This window comes from Scyliorhinus torazame, chromosome 8 (genome assembly GCF_047496885.1).
Source record: "Scyliorhinus torazame isolate Kashiwa2021f chromosome 8, sScyTor2.1, whole genome shotgun sequence".
Lineage (NCBI taxonomy): Eukaryota > Metazoa > Chordata > Chondrichthyes > Carcharhiniformes > Scyliorhinidae > Scyliorhinus > Scyliorhinus torazame.
This window is the reverse complement of record NC_092714.1, coordinates 85,464,491-85,485,523: the sequence shown is the minus strand read 5'-3', so window position 1 is coordinate 85,485,523 and position 21,033 is coordinate 85,464,491. Positions and strand designations below refer to the sequence as shown.

The 21,033-nt window shown below is 46.9% G+C and overlaps 1 protein-coding gene across 1 annotated transcript in view; it reads left to right on the top strand.

The window, feature by feature from the left end:
• The window catches only part of LOC140428749 (nectin-1-like), a 76,641-nt gene that overhangs the window by 41,567 nt on the left and 14,041 nt on the right, over positions 1-21,033 (top strand). The window contains exons 4-5 of the mRNA XM_072515457.1: positions 2,378-2,489; positions 12,842-12,895. Coding sequence (XP_072371558.1) covers positions 2,378-2,489; positions 12,842-12,857 — 128 coding nt within the window. The 3' untranslated portion in view covers positions 12,858-12,895. The remainder of the gene's footprint in view (positions 1-2,377; positions 2,490-12,841; positions 12,896-21,033) is intronic.

The following is a 21,033-nucleotide window of genomic DNA, read 5'->3' as shown; positions in this document are numbered from 1 at the left end:
CCCCCCTCCACCTAAATCAGCCCCCCACCCACTCCCCCCCCCCCCCCCCGTATCGCAAAGCAGCCCCCCCACACCCATATTTTTAAGGTGCCCCCCACTTCCCCCAAGTATGGGTGTCAACCAACCTGCCCTCCCAGGGTCTGCTAAATAGGGTGATTCCTCCCTCCAGGGACCACCTAAATAGGGAGACCCCCAGGGACCACCCAAATAGGGGGACCACCTAAATAGGGACACTTCCCAGAGACCCCTGAAATAGAGAGACCCCCCCAGGAACCCCCTAAATAGGGAGACTCTCTAACTAGAGGAACCCCCCACAGGGTTCCCTGAACTAGAGGGACCCCTCCCACAGACACCCCCTAAATAGGGAGTCCTCCCACAGGAATCTCCTAACTAAAGAAATCCCTACAGGACCCACTAGCTAGAGGGACCCCTCCCCTCCACAGAACCTCTCACCCCCACCCCCTCAACCCCCCCCCCACAGAAAAGGGACCCCTGTCGGAAGCTAGAGCCGACAGGGGCAGTTAGAAAAATTACAGTTGTAGCGCTTACCTGGAAGTACCACGTGTCCATTCCTGGAAAGAGAACAGCTGTGACCTATGTTTAAACCCCTCCAATACATTAACTGCAAGCCATTCATTCATTTCTGGTAGCGGCTGTGATTGACAACTTCTGCAAACACAGCTGTCAGCATAGTTTCATTCATCCTCTTCATGGATGAGTAAGTCTAAATGCTGCAACCACACTCTTTACAAATATCAGCACATCAAAGAGAGTTAAGTGCTGTCAGTTTCCAGCTCAGCACTTCAAAATTACTCAAGTGTGAAGAGCCATGATTGGGTGGTCTTAACTCTTTCTGATGTGGTTGATGTTTGTAAATACTGTGATTTTCCGTTGCATCAAGGACCCTGCTACCAGCAACGGGCGGTGGAGATGTATTAATATTAGAAATTGCATTGATCTGATCCACCACCTCTTTCCACACAGCCCTGACAGATGCCTTTTTAAGAGTCAGTCATTTACAGCCAAACTTGTCAGATCTCCTTTGAATCACCTCTATCAACATAACTTCCAAGGCTCCTTAATAGAAAAGGCATTCTGCTCTGGGCACTTGTAAATTTTCACTTCATCCTCCAACAAACCTAGCACAAAACGGTAGAAAAACCATTTACAGAGGAAAGTGCAGATGGCTCTTTAAGGAATGGCATTTGCATGTTTTGCCTCTTGCTCTTATTCCGCCCTTCCCCAGGGCCTCCACACTCTCACTGCTTATCCAACCTATTTGCTTTGTGCAAATAAGGGAACATGAAATACCTATTGGCATATTTTTGGGTCCACCATTCAGTGTGTCCCAGACCTAGCAGAAACATTTGCTTCATATTTTTTTAATTTGCGTAATGCAGACTCCCATATATTTTGGAATCATACAATCGACTGGATACAAGATTAAATTAGGGACAAATTACATTTTTCCTGAAGTTCCGGTAGTTGCTTTGTCACTGTATAGACAAAATTCTTTGAAATGCTTAACCTTATTAATCAGAAATAAGTGGACAGAAATAACTGATTTTTTTTTTAAATAACAGATTTCTGGCATTATATTTACATTTTTTTAAATTTCTGAAGAACTCACAAAACTGGGACTTTTTGACCCAAAATCAAAATGATCAACACTGCAAAAAGAGAGAACACAAGGATTTTTCTGATAGCGGTGTTTCTCACCCCACCACCCAGTGAGTTGGCAGGGAACGCACCAGGACAACCCCCCAGCAATTTAACAGCATTAGTTGGCTGGGGATGGGACATCTTCCCCTTATTCAAGTGGAATTCCCTCCTCAACGAGCTGCCAATCAACCTAATTGACCAGAAGCACTGTAGTGCCAGCAGCGTCACAGGGAGCGACAACCATTGGCGGGATTACAAGCAGTCTCCAGTGCCAAAGTAGGTGCAAGCTATCATGGCGGAGATAGGAGGGGACCCCCCCCGGGGATGGTGGCAGGTCAGGCAGGGAATGAGTATCAAAGGGTTGGTGAAGGGTTGGTGAAGAGCAAAACCTTGAATGGAAGGGGCTTCTCCTCTTTCCACCTGAGGCCCAAGCGGGGTGATCTGCCAGGTTTCTTCCTAGTCCTGGAACTGCTCTCACCAGCCTCAAGATATGAGCTGACCTGCAAGTGGCCCTTAGATACCCAATAATTGGCCTCAAGGCCTTACTCGGCCCCTTGTGAAATTACAGACAGGTTGGTGCAGGTGGGAGGGCACCCGAAGAATTTTATTGCCATCCCCATCCCCTGTTTGTAAACCCACCAGTGCGGAACCATAAAATTCTGCCCATCCCTATTTTCATCAAAAATATTAATACTTTCCTTTTGTGTTTTTGCAGCACAAACAAAATCGCAGCTCCACATCTGGATTATTTCAGTACTGGTCACAATTCTGATAGTGATATTTATACTCAGCCTCTACTACTTCAAAAAGAGGACACATAAACCAAGGTAAGGAAACTTAATTGCTTCACTCAATGGTGAAGGATTTTCTGGAACACGGCATTTGTGGCTTGCCCGTAATGATGTGTTCCCTCCTCTTTCAGCTTGAACATTGTGCCAAAAAATGATGAGTGTGAGCTGGCACTTGTAATAGGGCATCTAGTAACCTTGGTAAATGATAGAACCAACAGTGTATCTCCTTAACCAATGAGATGTAAAGATGGAGAAAACAGAGAAATTACAAAAAAAGAAAACAGGGTGAAAACAGGTCAAACTAAATGAAATAAATGAAGAAAGACAAAGAGAGATGAGATGAAGAGGGTGAAAAAAAGGGCAGACAAGAAGTAAAATTCACATTTGAAGCTTCTTTTAAAAACCTCAAGGAATCTGCAGGATTGAAACTGTGCAGTTTCCGTTATTCCCTTTCCGGGCTGATGGGTTCAGTGATGTTACAGGAACATAAATCTCATCATTATATTATGTATAAGCACTAACTATCTGCAGCAAGTTTAATTAATTTTTACAGCATAAACGCAGCAATTGTTACCTCACTACGAGATTATCCTGTTTTCACAAGGCTAATGGCAAATCATCCTGCAGGTTTGGGCAATTCACAACTTGATGTGAATCTTTCTTGCCATGAATCGCTGTTATTTACACATTAATAAGGATGAGCGCATTAAACTCTTGTTACTTTTCTGCAAATTCAGGGCCCCAATGTTTTATAATATTAAGACACTTTGAATCAAATTGAAATCGGTCTAAAATTTAGTGAAATCACAGTCTTTGGTTCCAGTATCTCTTTAAATACATTCTTTCCCTTTGATATCTCGTTGTCTCACCCAATGTCTTTACAATTTACATAAGGGTAACTGCAAAAACATAATGGAGGAGCTGGCCAGAGTTGATTGGAAAAGGAGCCTAGCAGGGAGGACAGTGGAACAGCAATGGCAGGAGTGTTTGGGGTTATTCGGGAGACACAGCAGAAATTCATCCCAAGAAGGAGGAAACATGCTAAGGAGAAGACAAGGCATCCATGGCTGACGAGGGAAGACAAGGACAGCATAAAAGCAAAAGAAAAAGCGTACAACGTGGCGAGGATTAGTGAGAGGCTAGAGGATTGGGAAGTCTTTAAAAGTGAGCAGACGACAACTAAAAAAGCAATAAGGGGAGAGAAGATGAAATACGAGTGCAAGCTAGCTAGTAATATAAAGAAAGATAGGAAGAGTTTTTTTTAATATATAAAAGGTAAGAGAGAGGGAAAAATAGACATTGGACTACTGGAAAACATGGCTGGGGAAGTAATAATAGGAAAGAAAGAAATGGCAAATGAACTGAATAGTCACTTTGCATCAGTCTTCACGGTGAAAGACACCAGTGGGATGCCAGAGCTCCAGGAGAATCGGGGGCAGAGGTGAATGCAGTGGCCATCACAAAGGAGAAGGTTCTGGGGAAACTGAAAGGTCTGAAGGTGGATAAGTCACCTGGACCGGATGGACTATACCCCAGGGTTCTAAAAGAGGAGATTGTGGAGGCATTGGTGGTGATCTTTCAGGAATCACTGGAGGCAGGAAGAGTCCCAGAGGACTGGAAAGTGGCTAATGTAACACCACTGTTTAAGATGGGAGGGAGGCAGAAGAAGGGAAATTATAAGTCGGTTAGCCTGACTTCGGTCATTGGTAAGATTTTAGAGTCCGTTATTAAAGATGAGATCACAGAGTACTTGGAAATGCATGATACAATAGGACTGAGTCAGCATGGCTTTGTCAAAGGGAGGTCATGACTGACAAATCTGTTGGACTTCTTTGAGGTGGTAACAAGGAAGTTAGACAAAGGAGAACCAGTGGATGTGATTTATTTAGATTTCCAGAAGGCCTTTGACAAGGCGCCACATCGGAGATTGTTAAATAAGCTAAGAGCCCATGGTGTTATGGGTAAGATCCTGGCATGGGTAGAGGATTAGCTGACTGACAGAAGGCAGAGAGTGGGGATAAAGGGGTCTTTTTCAGGATGGCAGCCGGTGACTAGTGGTGTGCCTCAGGGGTCTGTGCTGAGACCACAACTTTTCACAATATACATTAATGATCTGAAAGAAGGAACTGAAGGCACTGTTGCTAAGTTTGCAGATGATATAAAGATCTGTAGAGGTACAGATAGTATTGAGGAAGCAAGGGGTTTGCAGAAGAATTTGTACATGCTAGGAGAGTGGCCAATGAAGTGACAGATGAAATACAATGTAGAAAAGTGTGAGATTATGCACTTTGGAAATAGGAATTTAGGCATAGACTATTTTCTAAATGGGGAAATGCTTCGGAAATCAGAAGCACAAAGGGACTTGGGAGTACTTGTTCACGATTCTCTTAAGGTTAACGAGCAGGTTCAGTCAGCAGTTAGGAAAGCAAATGCAATGTGAGCATTCATGTCGAGAGGGCTAGAATACAAGACCAGGGATATACTTCTGAGGCTGTATAAGGCTCTGGTCAAACCCCATTTGGAGTATTGTGAGCAGTTTTGGGCCCCGTATCTAAGGAAAGATGTGCTGGCCTTGGAAAGGGTCCAGAGGAGGTGAATGATCCCTGGATGAACAGCTTGTCGTATGAGGAACGGTTGAGGACTCTGGGTCTGTATTCATTGGCGTTTAGAAGGATGAAGGGGGATCGTATTGAAACTTACAGAATACTGCAAGACCTGGATAGAGTGGATGTGGAGAGGATGTTTCCACGTGTAGAAAAAACTAGAACCAGAGGACACAATCTCAGACGAAAGGGACGACCCTTTAAAACAGAGATGAAGAGGAATTTCTTCACCCGAGGGTGGTGAATCTGTGGAACCTTTTGCCACAGAAGGCTGTGGAGGCAAAATCACTGAGTGTCGTTAAGACAGAGATAGATAGATTCTTGATTAATAAGGCGATCAAGGGTTATGGGGAGAAGGCAGGAGAATGGGGTTGAGAAAATATCAGCCATGATTGAATGGCGGAGCAGACTCGATGGACCAAGTGGCCTAATTCTTCTTCTATGTTTTATGTTCTTATGCTCTCCCAAAATTGATTAATTTAATCTCTTTACTTTAGCTTTAAGAATTTGAAAGAAAAGTATCCAAACTTTACCTTTGACACGTTTCTTTCATCACCTTGCATATCCTATCCTTTCAACCACAACCCCATTCAAATCTATTCCTGTTCTATAAATGTTTTTACTCAATTACCTTATGTAGTCATCTGTCTGAAGTCTTGCTATGCTCATTACTTTGCTAACTTTATTAATAACCACAAGCTGCGAGCATATTACATTGATACATAGATACATAGAAGATAGGAGCAGGAGAAGGCCTTTTGGCCCTTCGAGCCTGCTCCGCCATTCATCACGATCATGGCTGATCATCCAACTCCATAGTCTAATCCTGCTTTCTCCCCATAGCTTTTGATCCCATTCTCCCCAAGTGCTATATCCAGTCGTCTCTTGAATACATTCAAAGTTTTAGAACCAACTACTTCCTGTGGGAATGAATTCCATTTTTCTTGTATTGACCAAATGATCACACAACCAGTATTTAGTTCAAAAGATAGTTTATTATTAAACACAAGACTTATCTCTATATGCAATGATACACGCGGCTACGCATTAAACTACACCTATCAACTAAGATGACCTTTACTTAGCTTCTGGATGACCGGCTCTGTGCGGGTAGATAAGACTTTTATCTGAATCCCCACGTGTGTCGGCTGGAAATCGTCAGGTTCGTCTCGGCTGCGGCTCGTCTCTCTCAGATAGCGATCGCGGGTCTTGAACTTGGCTGGTCGTTATGCTGCAGTTGGTGTGGGCACAGGCCAGTCCCAAAAGACACCGATCCCTAGTGGCAAAGTGCCTTTTATCCTTCTCCTTTTTTGCGTCCTTTTGGGCGGTGCTAACTCAGGATCCAATGGTTGATAGGGTCTTGATCACCCTAATCGATTCTGGCCAATTAGGGGCGGGTACCTCGATGGCTGGGCAGGTCCTAGTTACCATTGTCCCAAGTACGTATGCCTTTCCAAATAAGGGGAAGCGGCGTCAATGAGTCTGCTACTGTTGCTATTCCTTGATTTGAGTCGATTGTCCTGGGGAAATCAGTGATTGACCTTTAACAGGTGCAAGTTTCAGTTCCGTCTGGTTTTCCTTTGCACAAAACACAAGGGCTGTGTACTGTCTGTGTCCCAACTTGACCACAATTCCCATTATCCTTTGCGGGCAGCCATTTTCGATGGCCACAATTAACATATCACACTCAGTTTACATTCACACAATCACTCTGTTCCTTGCTTTAATTCCCACTCGCATTCAGTTTAAAAAATATGACTGGAATATTACCAACAGAAAAATGTTGGGTGGAAATTTCCCTTTGACATGTAGAGTGTGGTAGCAGGTAGGAAAAGTGGCATTGAAACCGTTGGCCCTAAGGCAGCTTTCTCTACCATATTGTTCAGAACTTAGCAAAAAAGACTTGAACACGTGGGTACCAGAACGTGATGCTGGCAGGGAAGGCGCCGATTCAGCCCAACCTGCCAACAACGTAGTTTGTTAAAGATGCCATTTTTTAAAGACCAGCTCGGCACAAAAGTTAAAATGGAAGCCCCCCCCCCTCGCCCCTCCCGTGACTGGCCACCACCCCCGCGCGTCGCAATGCCTCTCTGGCAATCTGGAGATACTTAGGTACTGCCCTCTGGCACTGTCCTCTGGCACTGCCCTTGGTACAACTTCCCGAATACAAAATGGAAACTTTGCAAAGATTGCAGGGAAAATGGACAATACTGAGAAAACAAGCAGGTTCAGGGTTTGTCTGCATATTGGAGCCGCAGCTCCTAGACAAGACCAAAACTGCAAACCCATTAGCATACTAATGACCCATCTCCGGGAACAAAAGAGTAACATTTGAGTAACCGATACTAAGGCAGACACCCCGGCACCAGAGGAGACCAGAACAAAGCAGGCCAACGGCCACCTAGGACACGCCCAGCCATCAGGGCACCCACCCCCTTTATTGGAGGAAATCGATAAGAATGATCGAGAAACGGCCCAATTAATTGGGGCCAAGTTCAAGGCCAGCCCAAAAGCACGCAAAGCCCCTTTGGGTAGAAGAAGAATCCCCCAAGAGAGAATCGCTCTCTTGGCTCCGGCTCTCACCGAGGAGAGACCTGCCCAACAGCTGCACCAGAACAAGTAAGTCCTAGGTCAACGCACGCTACCTGACAGACGACCTTAGCTGTTCCCCTTCACCACTTCGACCCCAACAGCCTCAGAACCGAACAACGGCCATTGTTCCTCTGACTGAGTGGGCGACCGAAGCTAAGTATAGGCTTTAGCAGTAGTGATAGTTTGGTCTGTAGTATTTGTGCATGAGTATATTTAACTGTGTGTAAATAAATAAGCATTTGACTTTGAACTAACTAACTGGTGTCTTGAGTCTATGATCAGTATTCGGTTTGAACCTTGTGGCGGCATCGAAAGATACCTGGTGACTCTTGAGCAAAACGTAATTATAAATTAAGGAAGGCAACCATATTGACCACCATATTCAGAGCCAAATAAAGAGAGAAACATTTAGCAACAATCTGTGCATGCAGTGGGAGACCAGTTGTAATTCACGCCAATGTGGCCTCACGCTGTTGTGAATGGGATTATCTAATGGAGGGTTGGGGGGGGGGGGCCTGATAATGATAATCAAATGTATATGATGGGATACCTGGCATTGAACATCAGGATTCCCATTACATCACTGGTGGGGAGTGGGGACAATACCGATGAAACTTCTGCCGATATAAAATACGATTTGGGCCTCTCGTTAGATTTTCCGCTCCCGTCACCAAATCCGCCGGGGAGAACAGGAGCGGAAAATCCCAGCTGGTACAATTTCTTAAGCTTTCCTGACAGATTTTCTTGACAACCAGACTTTATGGATATGACAATGCTCATGGTTTGCACTAATGATAATCAGAGGTGTTTACTCTGGCAATCAAGTTTACTTTCATTGCACTCAAAGCAGGCCATTTTGGAGAAGTGTCATAAACATTAAGGCCGCTGGTATTAAAGATAAATTGGTGGCATTGATAGAGGTTTGGCATAAAACAAAGTGGTGAATGGAAGTAAATATCTGTCTCTTCAAATGACAAGAATGTAGTTGATAATGTGTTCCAAGGGTAGTGTTGTGACCTGTTCTATGTGTATAGATAAATGTTGGTGATTAGCAAAGTAGCACACGAATAAAAACAGTGGCACCTTGTACTCAGCAAATGCCACATTATTGGCAAAATCAGGTCTTCATGCTCCTGTTAAATTTCTTGAATGTCAACATATAGCAGCAGTAATCATAGATTATCATAGAATTTACAGTGCAGAAGGAGGCCATTCGGCCCATCGAGTCTGCACCGGCTCTTGGAAAGAGCACCCTACCCAAGGTCAACACCTCCACCCTATCCCCATATCCCAGTAACCCCACCCAACACTAAGGGCAATTTTGGACACTAAGGGCAATTTATCATGGCCAATCCACCTAACCTGCACATCTTTGGACTTTGGGAGGACACCAGAGCACCCAGACGAAACCCACGCACACACCGGGAGGATGAGCAAACTCCGCACAGACAGTGACCCAAGCCAGAATCGAACCTGGGACCACTGGAGCTGTGAAGCAATTGTGCTATCCACAATGCTACCGTGCTGCCCACTGTTGAACATTATAGTGATCTAATAACATTTTCTGTTGACTCCTGAAATAATGCCGTGTCAAAGAAATTGAGTCCAGTTTTCACTGGCATTGACAGTGACTTTTAGATATTGCTACTTGGCTGCCAGAATTATTTCCAGGAAATTGTATTGACCTGAGGTCAAAGCCTGTTGAGGCAAAATTTACTTATCCATCATATGTCAGTGAAGATCTTGGTATGAGATGTGTCTGCAGTATTCACACTGTATTAGAAAGTAAGAATTTCAAAATATAGGTGTGTGAGGGGTATTTGGAGAGATTAGTGCTGTAACCTGCCAGGATCCTATTTTTTTTTTTTTTTTTTAGAAAATACAGCACAGAACAGGCCCTTCGGCCCACGATGTTGTGCCGAACCTTTGTCCTAGATTAATCATAGATTATCATTGAATTTACAGTGCAGAAGGAGGCCATTCGGCCCTTTGAGTCTGCACCAGCTCTTGGAAAGAGCACCCTACCCAAACTCAACACCTCCACCCAACACCAAGGGCAATTTGGACATTAAGGGCAATTTATCATTGGCCAATTCACCTAACCCGCACATCTTTGGACTGTGGGAGGAAACCGGAGCACCCGGAGGAAACCCACGCAGACACGGGGAGGACGTGCAGACTCCGCACAGACAATGACCCAAGCCGGAATCGAACCTGGGACCATGGATCTGTGAAGCAATTGTGCTATCCACAATGCTACCGTGCTGCCCTTAAGAACAAATAAATCTACACTATATCATTTTACCGTAATCCATGTACCTATCCAACAGCTGCTTGAAGGTCCCTAATGTTTCCGACTCAACTACTTCCACAGGCAGTGCATTCCATGCCCCCACTACTCTCTGGGTAAAGAACCTACCTCTGATATCCCTCCTATATCTTCCACCTTTCACCTTAAATTTATGTCCCCTTGTAATGGTGTGTTCCACCTGGGGAAAAAGTCTCTGACTGTCTACTCTATCTATTCCCCTGATCACCTTATAAACCTCTATCAAGTCGCCCCTCATCCTTCTCCGCTCGAATGAGAAAAGGCCTAGCACCCTCAACCTTTCCTCGTAAGAACAATTGGCTAAGGACAATTGGAAATTTACTCCCTTGGAGTTTTTGAGGATGTAACTGAAAGTCACCAGAGAAGACCATACGCTGCTCGCACTTTGACAAGGAGCTGACTGGTGGTGATTGAACCTGAGGGTCAGCACACCTCATGCAAGGGGAAAGGTTATCTTGGGAAATCAGGATTGCATGGTAGCAGAGTGGTTAGCACTGCTGCCTCACAACTCCAGGGACCTGGGTTCAAATCCGGCCTCAGGTGACTGTGTGGAGTTTGCACTTTCTCCCTGTGTCTGCATGGGTTTCCTCCGGGTGCTCTGGTTTCCTCACACAGTCCAAAGATGTGCAGGTTAGGAGGATTGACCATGCTAAATTGCCCTTAGTGTCCAAAAGGTTAGGTAGGGTTATGGGGATAGGGTGGAGGCGTGGGCTTAAGTAGGGTGTTCTTTCCAAGGGCCGGTGCAGATTCGATGGGCAGAATGGCCTCCTTTTTGCACAGTAAGGGTTCTATGATTCTATGAATATTAACTTCCTGATAGGGAGGCGGAGCAATCGTTAACCTTTCAGCTGTATAAATAGAGCCGGCCAGTATGATACCAGCTGGAAAGAGTGAGCCAGCAGTAAACTGCTGAGCTGTGTAAATATATTGCTGTAAATAAAAGTTACTTTCGGTTTGATTCAACAAACTTGTGCTGGACTCTTGGCCCTCACAAAAATAGGAAAAAGTTACATGTCTCATTTTTCTAAAACTTCTGTTATGCAGAAGTGCATTGCTTCAGTCTGTTGGCTTACAGCAGGGGCAGTATCACAAGTGACGTTCTTATTGCATAAGAAAGAAAAAACAACATGAGATTCAACTATTTTTAGCCTTGGGCGAGATTCTGCGGGAATCGGCAGGGCGGGCAACTCCAGCGCGAAGGAGTGGCATGAACCACTCTGGCGTCGGGCTGCCCCAAAGGTGAGGAATCCTCTGCACCTTCAGGGGCTAGGCTAGTGCCGGAGCGGTTTACACCGCGCCGGCTGGTGCGGAAGGGGCGTGGCGCCACGCCAACCACTGCCAAAGGGCCTCCCCCGGCCGGCGCGAGTTGGCGCATGCGCGGGAGCACCAGCATGTGTTGGTGTCACCCCAGCACATGCGCAGGGGGGTTCATCTCTGCGGCAGCCATCACGGAGGTCCACAGCAGCCGACATGGAGGAATAGAGTGCCCCCACGGCACAGGGCCACCCGCAGATTGGTGGGCCCAGACCGCGGGGCCAGATCCTCCCGCTCCCCCCCGAGGACCTCGGAGGCTGCCCGCAGAGCCAGGTCCCGCCGGTAAGTACCGACTTTAATTTACTCCGGCGGGACCAGCCATAAACGGGCGGCCACTTGCCCCATCGTGGGGCGGAGAATCAACGGGGGCCCACTGCTAGCGGCCGCTGATTGGTGCGGTGCGATTCCCGCCCCCGCCAAATCCCCGGCGCTGGAGAATTCGGCAGCCGGCGGGGGCAGGATTCACGCCGCACCCCCGGCGATTCTCTGACCCGGCGGGGGGTCGGAGAATCCCGCCCCTTGTCTCTCATTCTATTGTTTTTTGGACTGGGGGAAGGTACATAGTGTGATTACCCAGGTGTCAGTACAAGCACTACTGTTTGATAACTCCAACCTGAGTTATCGAGCACAATTTCAAAATTTGCAAACATTGGCATAAAACTGAGAAGTGTTGTGAACTGTGAGGAAGATAGTGATAGACTTCAAAAGGACTTAACAGGCTGGTGAAATGGGGGGACACGCAGTAGGTGAGAATTAATGCAGAGAAATGAGAAGTTTTACATCGAGTAGGAAGAACAGCGGGGAGAGAAAATATAAACTAAAGGCTAAAAGGCGTGCAGGAACAGAAACCTGGGGGTGTGGTGCAGAAATCATAGAATGTGGAGGGGCAGGTTAAGAAAGTGGTTAAAAAGACATGCAGCTTTATAAATCGAGGAAGGAAGTTATGGTGAAGCTTTGTAAAATACTAGTTTAACCTCAACTGGAGTCTTGTGTTAAATTCGGGGCAGGAATTTTAGGAACTGGTGAATGCTTTGAGACTGTGCAGAAAAGGTTTATGAATATGGTTCCAGGGATGAAGGACTTCAGTAACATGGATAGGTTGGAGAAGATGGCGTGTCCTCCTTTGAAATGGAGAGGTTGAGAGATTTGATAGAGATGAGAGGTCAAGATGGAATAGATAGGGCGAAACTATTTCTGTTAGAGGAAGTCTAGAACCAGGGGACACCAATTTAAAATGAAGGGGGGGAAAAAGCAATGGCGACATGAGGAGATTCCAAAGAGTGGACAGTACGTGGAATACATTGCGTGAGATTATAGTGTAGAGGCAGATTCAATCATAGCTTTCAAATGGGGATTGGATAACCACCTGAAGGTAGAAATTTGTAGGGTTGTGGGGAAAGCGGGGTGGTGTGCGGGAAGTGGGACTAGTGGAATTGCTCTTGCAGAGACATGCACTGACCTAATGGGTCAAATGACTTCCTTTGGTGCTGTAACCATTCCATGAATCTACGGAATCCTGATTGATTTTCTTTTGTTGTTCTTCCTGTTAGAGATTGCCAGACTTGATGGGGCAGCCACGGTTCAGAATTCACAACCTTCTGCAGGTAATTGCTGCTGATTATTATCTTTGATGGTCCCGCTTTGTGTTTTAACAACAGCTTTACATGGGAGAATGAACATAACATGAAAATGAAATCATTACTGAATTAACTTGCACATTCACCATGAATTATTAAGCTACTGAAAAGCAAACGCTACTTTAACATCAGAGCCGAATTTTGAATGGGTCCGGAAATTCCTGCCCGAAGTTAACAGACTTTTGGCTAGTCTGTCAAAATTTCCATCTCGCCTGCGCCAATATCCACCGTGGGCAGGACCCGAAAACCCCTTAGTTGACATGAATTGGAAATAATTGGTCCCAGGAGAGAATTTAGGCGTTTGGAGAGAAGGCCCAGAAGCAGTAGAAACAAGGCAGAAGCCAGTGGATCAGCTGCCATTTTATTTCTCACTCAAGACCGACTTGAGTTTCATCACCACTCTCAGCCTTAGTGGAAAATCTAGAGTCTGAAACATGACCACTTGTACACTGCTTTGAGGAAATGAGAGAACAAAATTGGGAATAGATAGACATCCTGGGCGTCATTCTCCGACCCCCCGCCGGGTCGGAGAATGGCCGTTGGCCGCCGTGAATCCCGCCGCCGCCGAAGTCTCCGGTACCGGAGATTGGGCGGGGGCGGGAATCGGGCCGCGCCGGTTGGCGGGACCCCCCGTTCAATTCTCCGGCCCGGATGGGCCGAAGTCCCGCCCAGAAATTGCCTGTCCCGCCGGCGTAAATCAAACCTGGTATTTACCGGCGGGACCAGGCGGCGTGGGCGGGCTCCGGGGTCCTGGGGCGATCTGACCCCGGGGCTGCCCCCACGGTGGCCTGGCCCGCGATCGGGGCCCACCGATCCGTGGGCGGGCCTGTGCCGTGGGGGCACTCTTTCCCTTCCGCCTCCACCACGGCCTCCACCATGGCGGAGGCGGAAGAGACTCTCCCCACTTCGCATGCGCGGGAAACTGACAGCGGCCGCTGACGCTCCCGCGCATGCGCTGGGAAACTGACAGCGGCCGCTGACGCTCCCGCGCATGCGCCGGGAAACTGACAGCGGCCGCTGACGCTCCCGCGCATGCGCCAGCTGGCGGGGAAACAAACGCCATTTCCGCCAGCTGGCGGGGCGGAAATCCCTCCGCCGTCGGCCTAGCCCCTCAATGTTGGGGCTAGGCCGGCAAAGCATTCCGCACCTTTGGGCCGGCGCGATGCCCGTCTGATTGGCGCTGTCTTTGGCGCCAGTCGGCGGACATCGCGCCGTTGGGGGAGAATTTCGCCCCAGTACTTTGTTCAGCAGAAATAAATTTACTTTTTGTTTTTCTATTTATAGCGAGAAAAGGAAAAGTATACAGAGGGTGAAAATCAAATATTGTAACGGCTCAATCTTGATGTTGTTTGGAGTTAATGATTCAAAAACACCTATACAGAAACCCCATCAAGGTTAAATGAACCTCACACCAGGGAACTTGTTTGGGTGGATGTATTTGGGAAAATTCTGTAATGCTCCAGAGACTGGAAGCAGAAGTTAAAGGGGAATGCCTGGGGGCTCTAGCCAGTGTTTAACCATTATATTGCGATGGATGGGGCAAACCTTTTAAAATGTGGTTATTATTTTAGACTTAATTCACAACTGAGGCTCACCACTTAGCAACATTGAAAAAATGTTAAAATGAGATTTACCTTCACTTGGTTTCCCCAGAACGTGATTCAGCAGGGTGCGTAGGATGTCAAGTAAAAAAGAATACCAGCCGATTATACAACGGCATATCAAAAATAAATCTCCTCTGAAGTAATATGCAAAAATAGCAGAGAAGCATATCCATAAAAAGCTGTAAATTTTCTGATATGCTTATACAGGATATTGTTATTTAAAATAGAAATTGGAACAACTGTCATTCAGTTCTTCCTTCCAGAGTTTGCATGAGTGCAGAAAATGACATGTCTAATATTTTTGCAGCAGGCGTAAGGTTGAATGATCATCCTTGCCTGTGATCTTTACAAGACCCCATTCATGGGCGCAGATTGGAAAATTGATCATTGTGCTCGATTAGTGGAACTACACAGTTTGTTATACTACAAATAAGCCCGCAGACCAACTCACCTAATTCTTTTGCGTTCTCATTGAGTGAGGCTTCATTCTGGGATCTGAGTCCTGCAAAATATATTGAAAAGTGTGATTTAAGATGTGCCTTAATACAGTGGCAGGACTTTCCATATGGTGATGGTGGTGTTTCCCATCATGCCACCGGAAAAGTCAGCAGAAAATGCATTCTGAGTGCCAGAAGCCCAGGAGAAGGTAAGTACGGTGAGCTTGCGGGAGGCAGAGGGGGTAGCACATTTTAAGGAAGTGTAACTCAGTCGGGAAAGGGGTTATCAATTTGGAAAATGCCCCCACACTTTCCTGCATCAGGCTTGAGCAGGTTAACCTGCTGGGCAACAGCTACCTTCCCTCCCCCATCCCAAAAATTGAAGCCATGCAGAAGAGGCCAATTATTGGCCAATTAAGGGCCTCAATTGGAATAAGGGCAGGTGGATTGCCCTAAGTCTTGCCCATCCCTCATAGATCAGCGGCAGGTTGATAGGCGGCGAAATGGCCATTTGGTGGTCTTTACAGGCTGCCCGCTGTAAAATCGGCAGCAGGGGCTGTTGTGTTCGATGCTCGATGTCGAGCAAGGAATCTACCAAATGACTTGTGACTTGTCTAAACCAGGGTCTTTATTAAATCACACATCGTAGGATAACGATCTATTACAGAGCAAGTTATCATGGAGTTTCTTTATACTCTCCTCAAACTATCCCTAGTGCATGACTGTTTTCTTGTACGTCTCATAACCATCTGAGGATCGCCGGATGTGACCCCGCTTATATCTGCATGCCTTGTCACATGATCACTGTCTTGAGACTGCATGGTGCATCTGTACCACCACCTGCTGGTTGGCGGTCGCACCACCAGCCATTCTATGATATTGTTTACAGGCATATAACCACATCCCCCTTCCTGAGAAACATTATTGTTTGTTTACATCCAATATTACTATTTCAACTTTGTACATTTGTGATATGTTCAACAATGTGAATATAAGTTTAACTAGGGGGTGCCCATAAACATGATATGCCTGGTCAGTGTCAGTCTCTTTCACACAGTTCATTGTGCCTCCCTCACAGAATCATCCCTGTGATCATTTGAGCTTTTGCCAACCTTTGCAACGATCGGTTTACACATTGTGACTTGTTCCAGGTTACTGAAATGACTCTCAGATTCTCGAAGACACTGAGGATGAATGGGAAGACATTGATGATGAATGCGATGATAGCAACGCTGATGTTGAAGAGATGGATGGCTCCGAGAGTGAAACAGTGGAGGAGTTGATGACAATCTCGCCATGCAGCTCAATGGATCACTCATTTTTTTCTGGAACTAGGCCATGATGACCCAATGCCTGGATCATCACGATCAGAGAGTGTCAGCATCTTAGGCCTCTTAGTTCGTCTCCTCTGTACTTTGTGCCTTTGGAAGGCCTGCATCCGTGACTACCATGCGTGCATCATCAGCTTCTTTCTTTTCCTCTTCTTGCCATAATGCTGTTTGCAGCTTCTCTTTGTGCTTGCTGGTTCTTTTGTCCCTGGTTTGTCAGTCATTATGCCAACTTCTCCTTTTTTACTTTTGTCAGTGGGATGAGCTAGCTCTCCCAGTCTGCTCCTCTTTCTTATTCTTGTTCTGACAATGGGTTTACAAAGTGTTTTGTGTTTGTGTTGAAGCTTGGCAGGCTCTACTTCAGTGCTGGTCTGCACCGTGTGCTTGGAGGTCTGTGGAGTTTCAGGTGGATTCCGAGGCACTGACCCGTCATCACTGGATTGTGTGACCACGCCCACTTCTGCAGCCTCAACGGAATGTTGGAGCGCCTTGCTTACTGGTGCCTAGGTGGAGTTTAGATTTACGGCAATAGATGCTGCCCCTTCTTGGCTCGCTGGAGCATTGCTCAATGGCTCTTCTTCACTCGATATTACGATGCTGACACTCTCTGGTCGTGGTGGTCCAGGCGTTGGGTCATCATGGTCTAGTTTGAGAAAGAAATGAGTGATCCATTGAACTGCATAGCGAGATTGTCATCAACTCCTCCACTGTTTCATTCTCGGAGCCATCCATCTCTTCAACATCAGCGTTGCTATCATCGCATTCATCATCAATGTCTTCCCATTCATCCTCAGTGTCCTCGTGAATCTGAGAGTCATTTCAGAAGTCTGGAACAAGTCACAAAGTACCTCTAGAGCAAGCTTCTCTAAGATTGGGACAATGTCGTCTATTTCTAGCTTGGTCAGTGACTGGTCCTCTGTGGTATCAGCAGCTTCGATTTGAGTTTTTATTTCGGAGTGCGCCATCTCAGAGCATGGTGGATTTGTACCACCACCTGCTGGTTGGAGGTCGCACCACCAGCCATTCTATGATATTGCTTACAGGCATATCACCACAGGGGCCTGTAAAATTCTGCACACTGTGTTGGTGTTGTGCCAGTTGTTCTATTGAGTCTGGACTTAACCTCTTCCTTTCTTTTTCCTTCTTTGTTATTATAACTTGGAGAACTGAACCTTCATTTAAGGAGAGAGATACAGGCAGCTGCAAGATTGTGTTTTATGTTCAAGAATTAGAGTTTGATTACCTTTCTTCTCTGTTCTCTTAATGTTTTTATTTGTCATGGAAATGTTCTTGGATAAACTGTAGTTTTGCCACATGCGGTATGTTACAGGTTATGGAAAAGTCTGACTTGCGCTCAGCTGCAAGTTGTCTGTCGGTCCTGTGCAGCTGGCCTGATGTTCCGGCTTACTAATCGAAAATCGACATCTTATCTCTTTTTATAATTTGCATGGTGTGATGGATTTTGTCAATTTGTTGAACAGAGGATCTAAGCTCCAACACATTAGAACAGATGGACTATGGTGGGTCAACACCCTAATAGTCCGGGGACTGCCTGCCTTGATGTGGGGCAGCACGGTAGCATAGTGGTTAGCATAATTGCTTCACAGCTCCAGGGTCCCAGGATCGATTCCCAGCTTGGGTCACTGTCTGTGTGGAGTCTGCACGTTCTCCCGTGTGTGCGTGGGTTTCCTCCGGGTGCTCCGGTTTCCTCCCACAGTCCAAAGATGTGCAGGTTAGGTGGATTGGCCATGCTAAATTGCCCTTAGTGTCCAAATTTGCCCTTAGTGTTGGGTGGGGTTACTGGGTTATGGGGATAGGAGGTCTTAACCTTGGGTAGGGTGCTCTTTCCAAGTGCCGGTGCAGACTCGATGGGCCGAATGGCCTCCTTCGGCACTGTAAATTCTATGATCTATGATCTATGTAATGTTTTTCTTTCAGTGAACCACTCTCGGTGAGCTTGGTCTCTTTTAGGTATGCTATATTAATCTTCAGCCCATGTGCCATGTCGATCACAGCTGACATGCGCTCAGCTGCAAGTTGTCTGTCGGTCCTGTGCAGCTGGCCTGATGTTCCGGCTTACTAATCGAAAATCGACATCTTATCTCTTTTTATAATTTGCCTGGTGTGATGGATTTTGTCAATTTGTTGAACAGAGGATCTAAGCTCCAACACACATTAGAACAGATGGACTATGGTGGGTCAACACCCTAATAGTCCGGGGACTGCCTGCCTTGATGTGAGCGGTGTCTGACCACAAGGACACGATGGTCCCTTCCAAAGTCAGAGACAGCCCATAGCACCCTATCTTTACACAAAGTCAGTTGAGCTTATCACTCGTGACTACTGTCTGTCATGTTGTGTTAATGTTCTGAAGTGAAATGGGAGTGTCTTCTTCAGGGTGTAAGTTTGGGCAAAGTTTATGGAGACCTTATGGCTGCCCAAATATCAGGGTCCCACTCTCAGCCTTCTCGGTTAAGTCCAAAGGAATGCAAATCACTATGTCTGGCACTAGCTCAGTTGTAGGTTGCCGGAAAGATAACTGGTGCGATCTAAGGGGGACAAAGTTTCTAATTGTCATTTGTGGAGGGTGTTGCTGAGAGTTTCCCGCCAGCTCTGCCAGCGAGTTCCCAACTGCTATCTAACCACTTATTAGTCACCTTTTTGGGCCCTGGGGAGTTTCTCCCCGGTCAAGTCCACACTTAGAGTGGGATTTACAGGCAGTTTATGCTGGCGGAAAATTCCGGTCCCATGCCGGCGCACTGGTTTCCCGGCGATGAGGGTGGTGTCACTGGGAAATCCCATTGACAACGGCGGGGTCAGTAACTCCCAGGGCGGGCCGCCTCCGCTGCCGAAAAACACGCGGCGGGGTGGTCGGTAAATCCTGCTTTAGAATTATTTTCTTCACTGGGAAACTGAATTCGCTGGCCAGACCAGCTCCTCCGAGATCGGGCCACCATTTTGAAAGGCTGCTCCGGTGTCTAAGAGGGCTTGTGGGTCCCTCACCCCCCCCCCCCCCCGCCCATGGGCAATATCACCCCCCACACAGATGGGTATTAACGCACAGTCCCCCAAGTGATGGCATCCTGCTATGAGGTCACTGAGATCTCTCGAGGTGTACCGGCTGCCGGGAAGCCCGCGGGATGCTTACCAGAAAACAGAGAAATAATTGATTGGCGAAGGGCAGCTCTGACTCTATTGTCCTCGTGGCTAGTTAATGAGTATATGTCACCTTTTCTGGCTCCCCAGAGGTTTGAGGTTATTTTGAAGAGGGTATACCCCATGTATTTATCTACATTACCACAGTGACTGGACAGTAATGCATGGAATTGTTACTTTCTTCTGCAATCTTTTTAAACCGCACCTCGTCTTACTACAATGGCCTCAAGGCTTGCTTGATGTGGCAGATTTGAATATGTAGAACAAGGTTAAAACCCTGAATGCAAATTCAAAAATATTTTCAGAACGCAGAACTTTTTTAAAAAACTCAGGTTGATTCCTGAGAATATGTTTGAGTGAATTACAGGAAGTGTTACGGTCTGATGCTTACCAGATAAGCAGATGTTTTTGTATTTATATGGTGAGTATTTTTCACTGCAAATCTTTTAGTATTTTAACAGTTAGTTACATCCTACCTGGGTCTGCTCCTCTCCTCCACCCACCATTGATGGATCTATTAATAATAAAATATGGTGTGGAATTCTCCGTTCCGCGATGCTGGAAATGCAAATCGTGATCGGGCGGAGAATCGGGTGAATTTAAAAATCAAGGTTTGCACCCGGCACCAATTTCGGCACTATGCCCCAGTCCCTCACTGGTGCAGATATTGATGTTTACGCCACGCACCGGCAGATCCATGCAAAACTGAAATTTGCATGGATTTCATTATCAATAGCGGCACAGCATGCTCCACCCTTCAGCTCTTCACCACCCCTTTTAGGTGGAATTCTCACGGGCGTGAATTTGTGCAAGTATTGACAAGTGGGCTCTGGGCACCATGGCTGCAGAGGGAGAGCGGGAGGTTAAAAAACTGCGAAAAACCCTCAAAGAATGTCGGGCTAGCTGGGAGGGCTGGTTTCCCAGGCTGGGGGCTGCACCGGGGATCGAATTGGTGCCAGGTCCGTGGACTCGGGGTGTGCCCCTCGGGATCGGGGTGGCCTGATTCAGACCATCATTGCGCAGTTATGTCTTTTAAATGCACCCATTTGGTGCTCTTTCCAGGCCCTTGGCTGTTCACTCTGCTGGGTGCTACCTGTGTCCTTTGAATACTCAGGTAGCCTCGGTCAACAGGGAGCCGACTCAAGCCACCCCTCTGTAAACCCTCATACCCTAGCGGTTTCATCGAGGAGATCAGCATGGCCAAGCTCAATCAGGTGCCCACCAAGAATTGGCACTTCTCAGAAGCGCTGCTCCATTGAAGAGGTATTGAGGGAATCAGCAGAGCCCATCCTAATCAGAGGACACCCACACCATGGTCTTTGGTAACTAACTGTCTGTCTCAGAGCAGAGGCCTCACCAGTGATCCCCTCCAGACAACCGGCTATCTCCTCTTGGTGAGACTATCAGCACTGACTGCCTCTGCCACCACTTCCCAGGCGGTATGCAGACTTGAGTCTGTAGCCCATCCTGAGTAAGAGGGTGTCCCTCCTCTCCTCACTCGCATGGAGCCGTGGGTCCACTTTGGACTCTTGACCTTGGGGTGCGCGGCCGGGAGGGGGGGGGGGGCAGGTCTTCTTTGA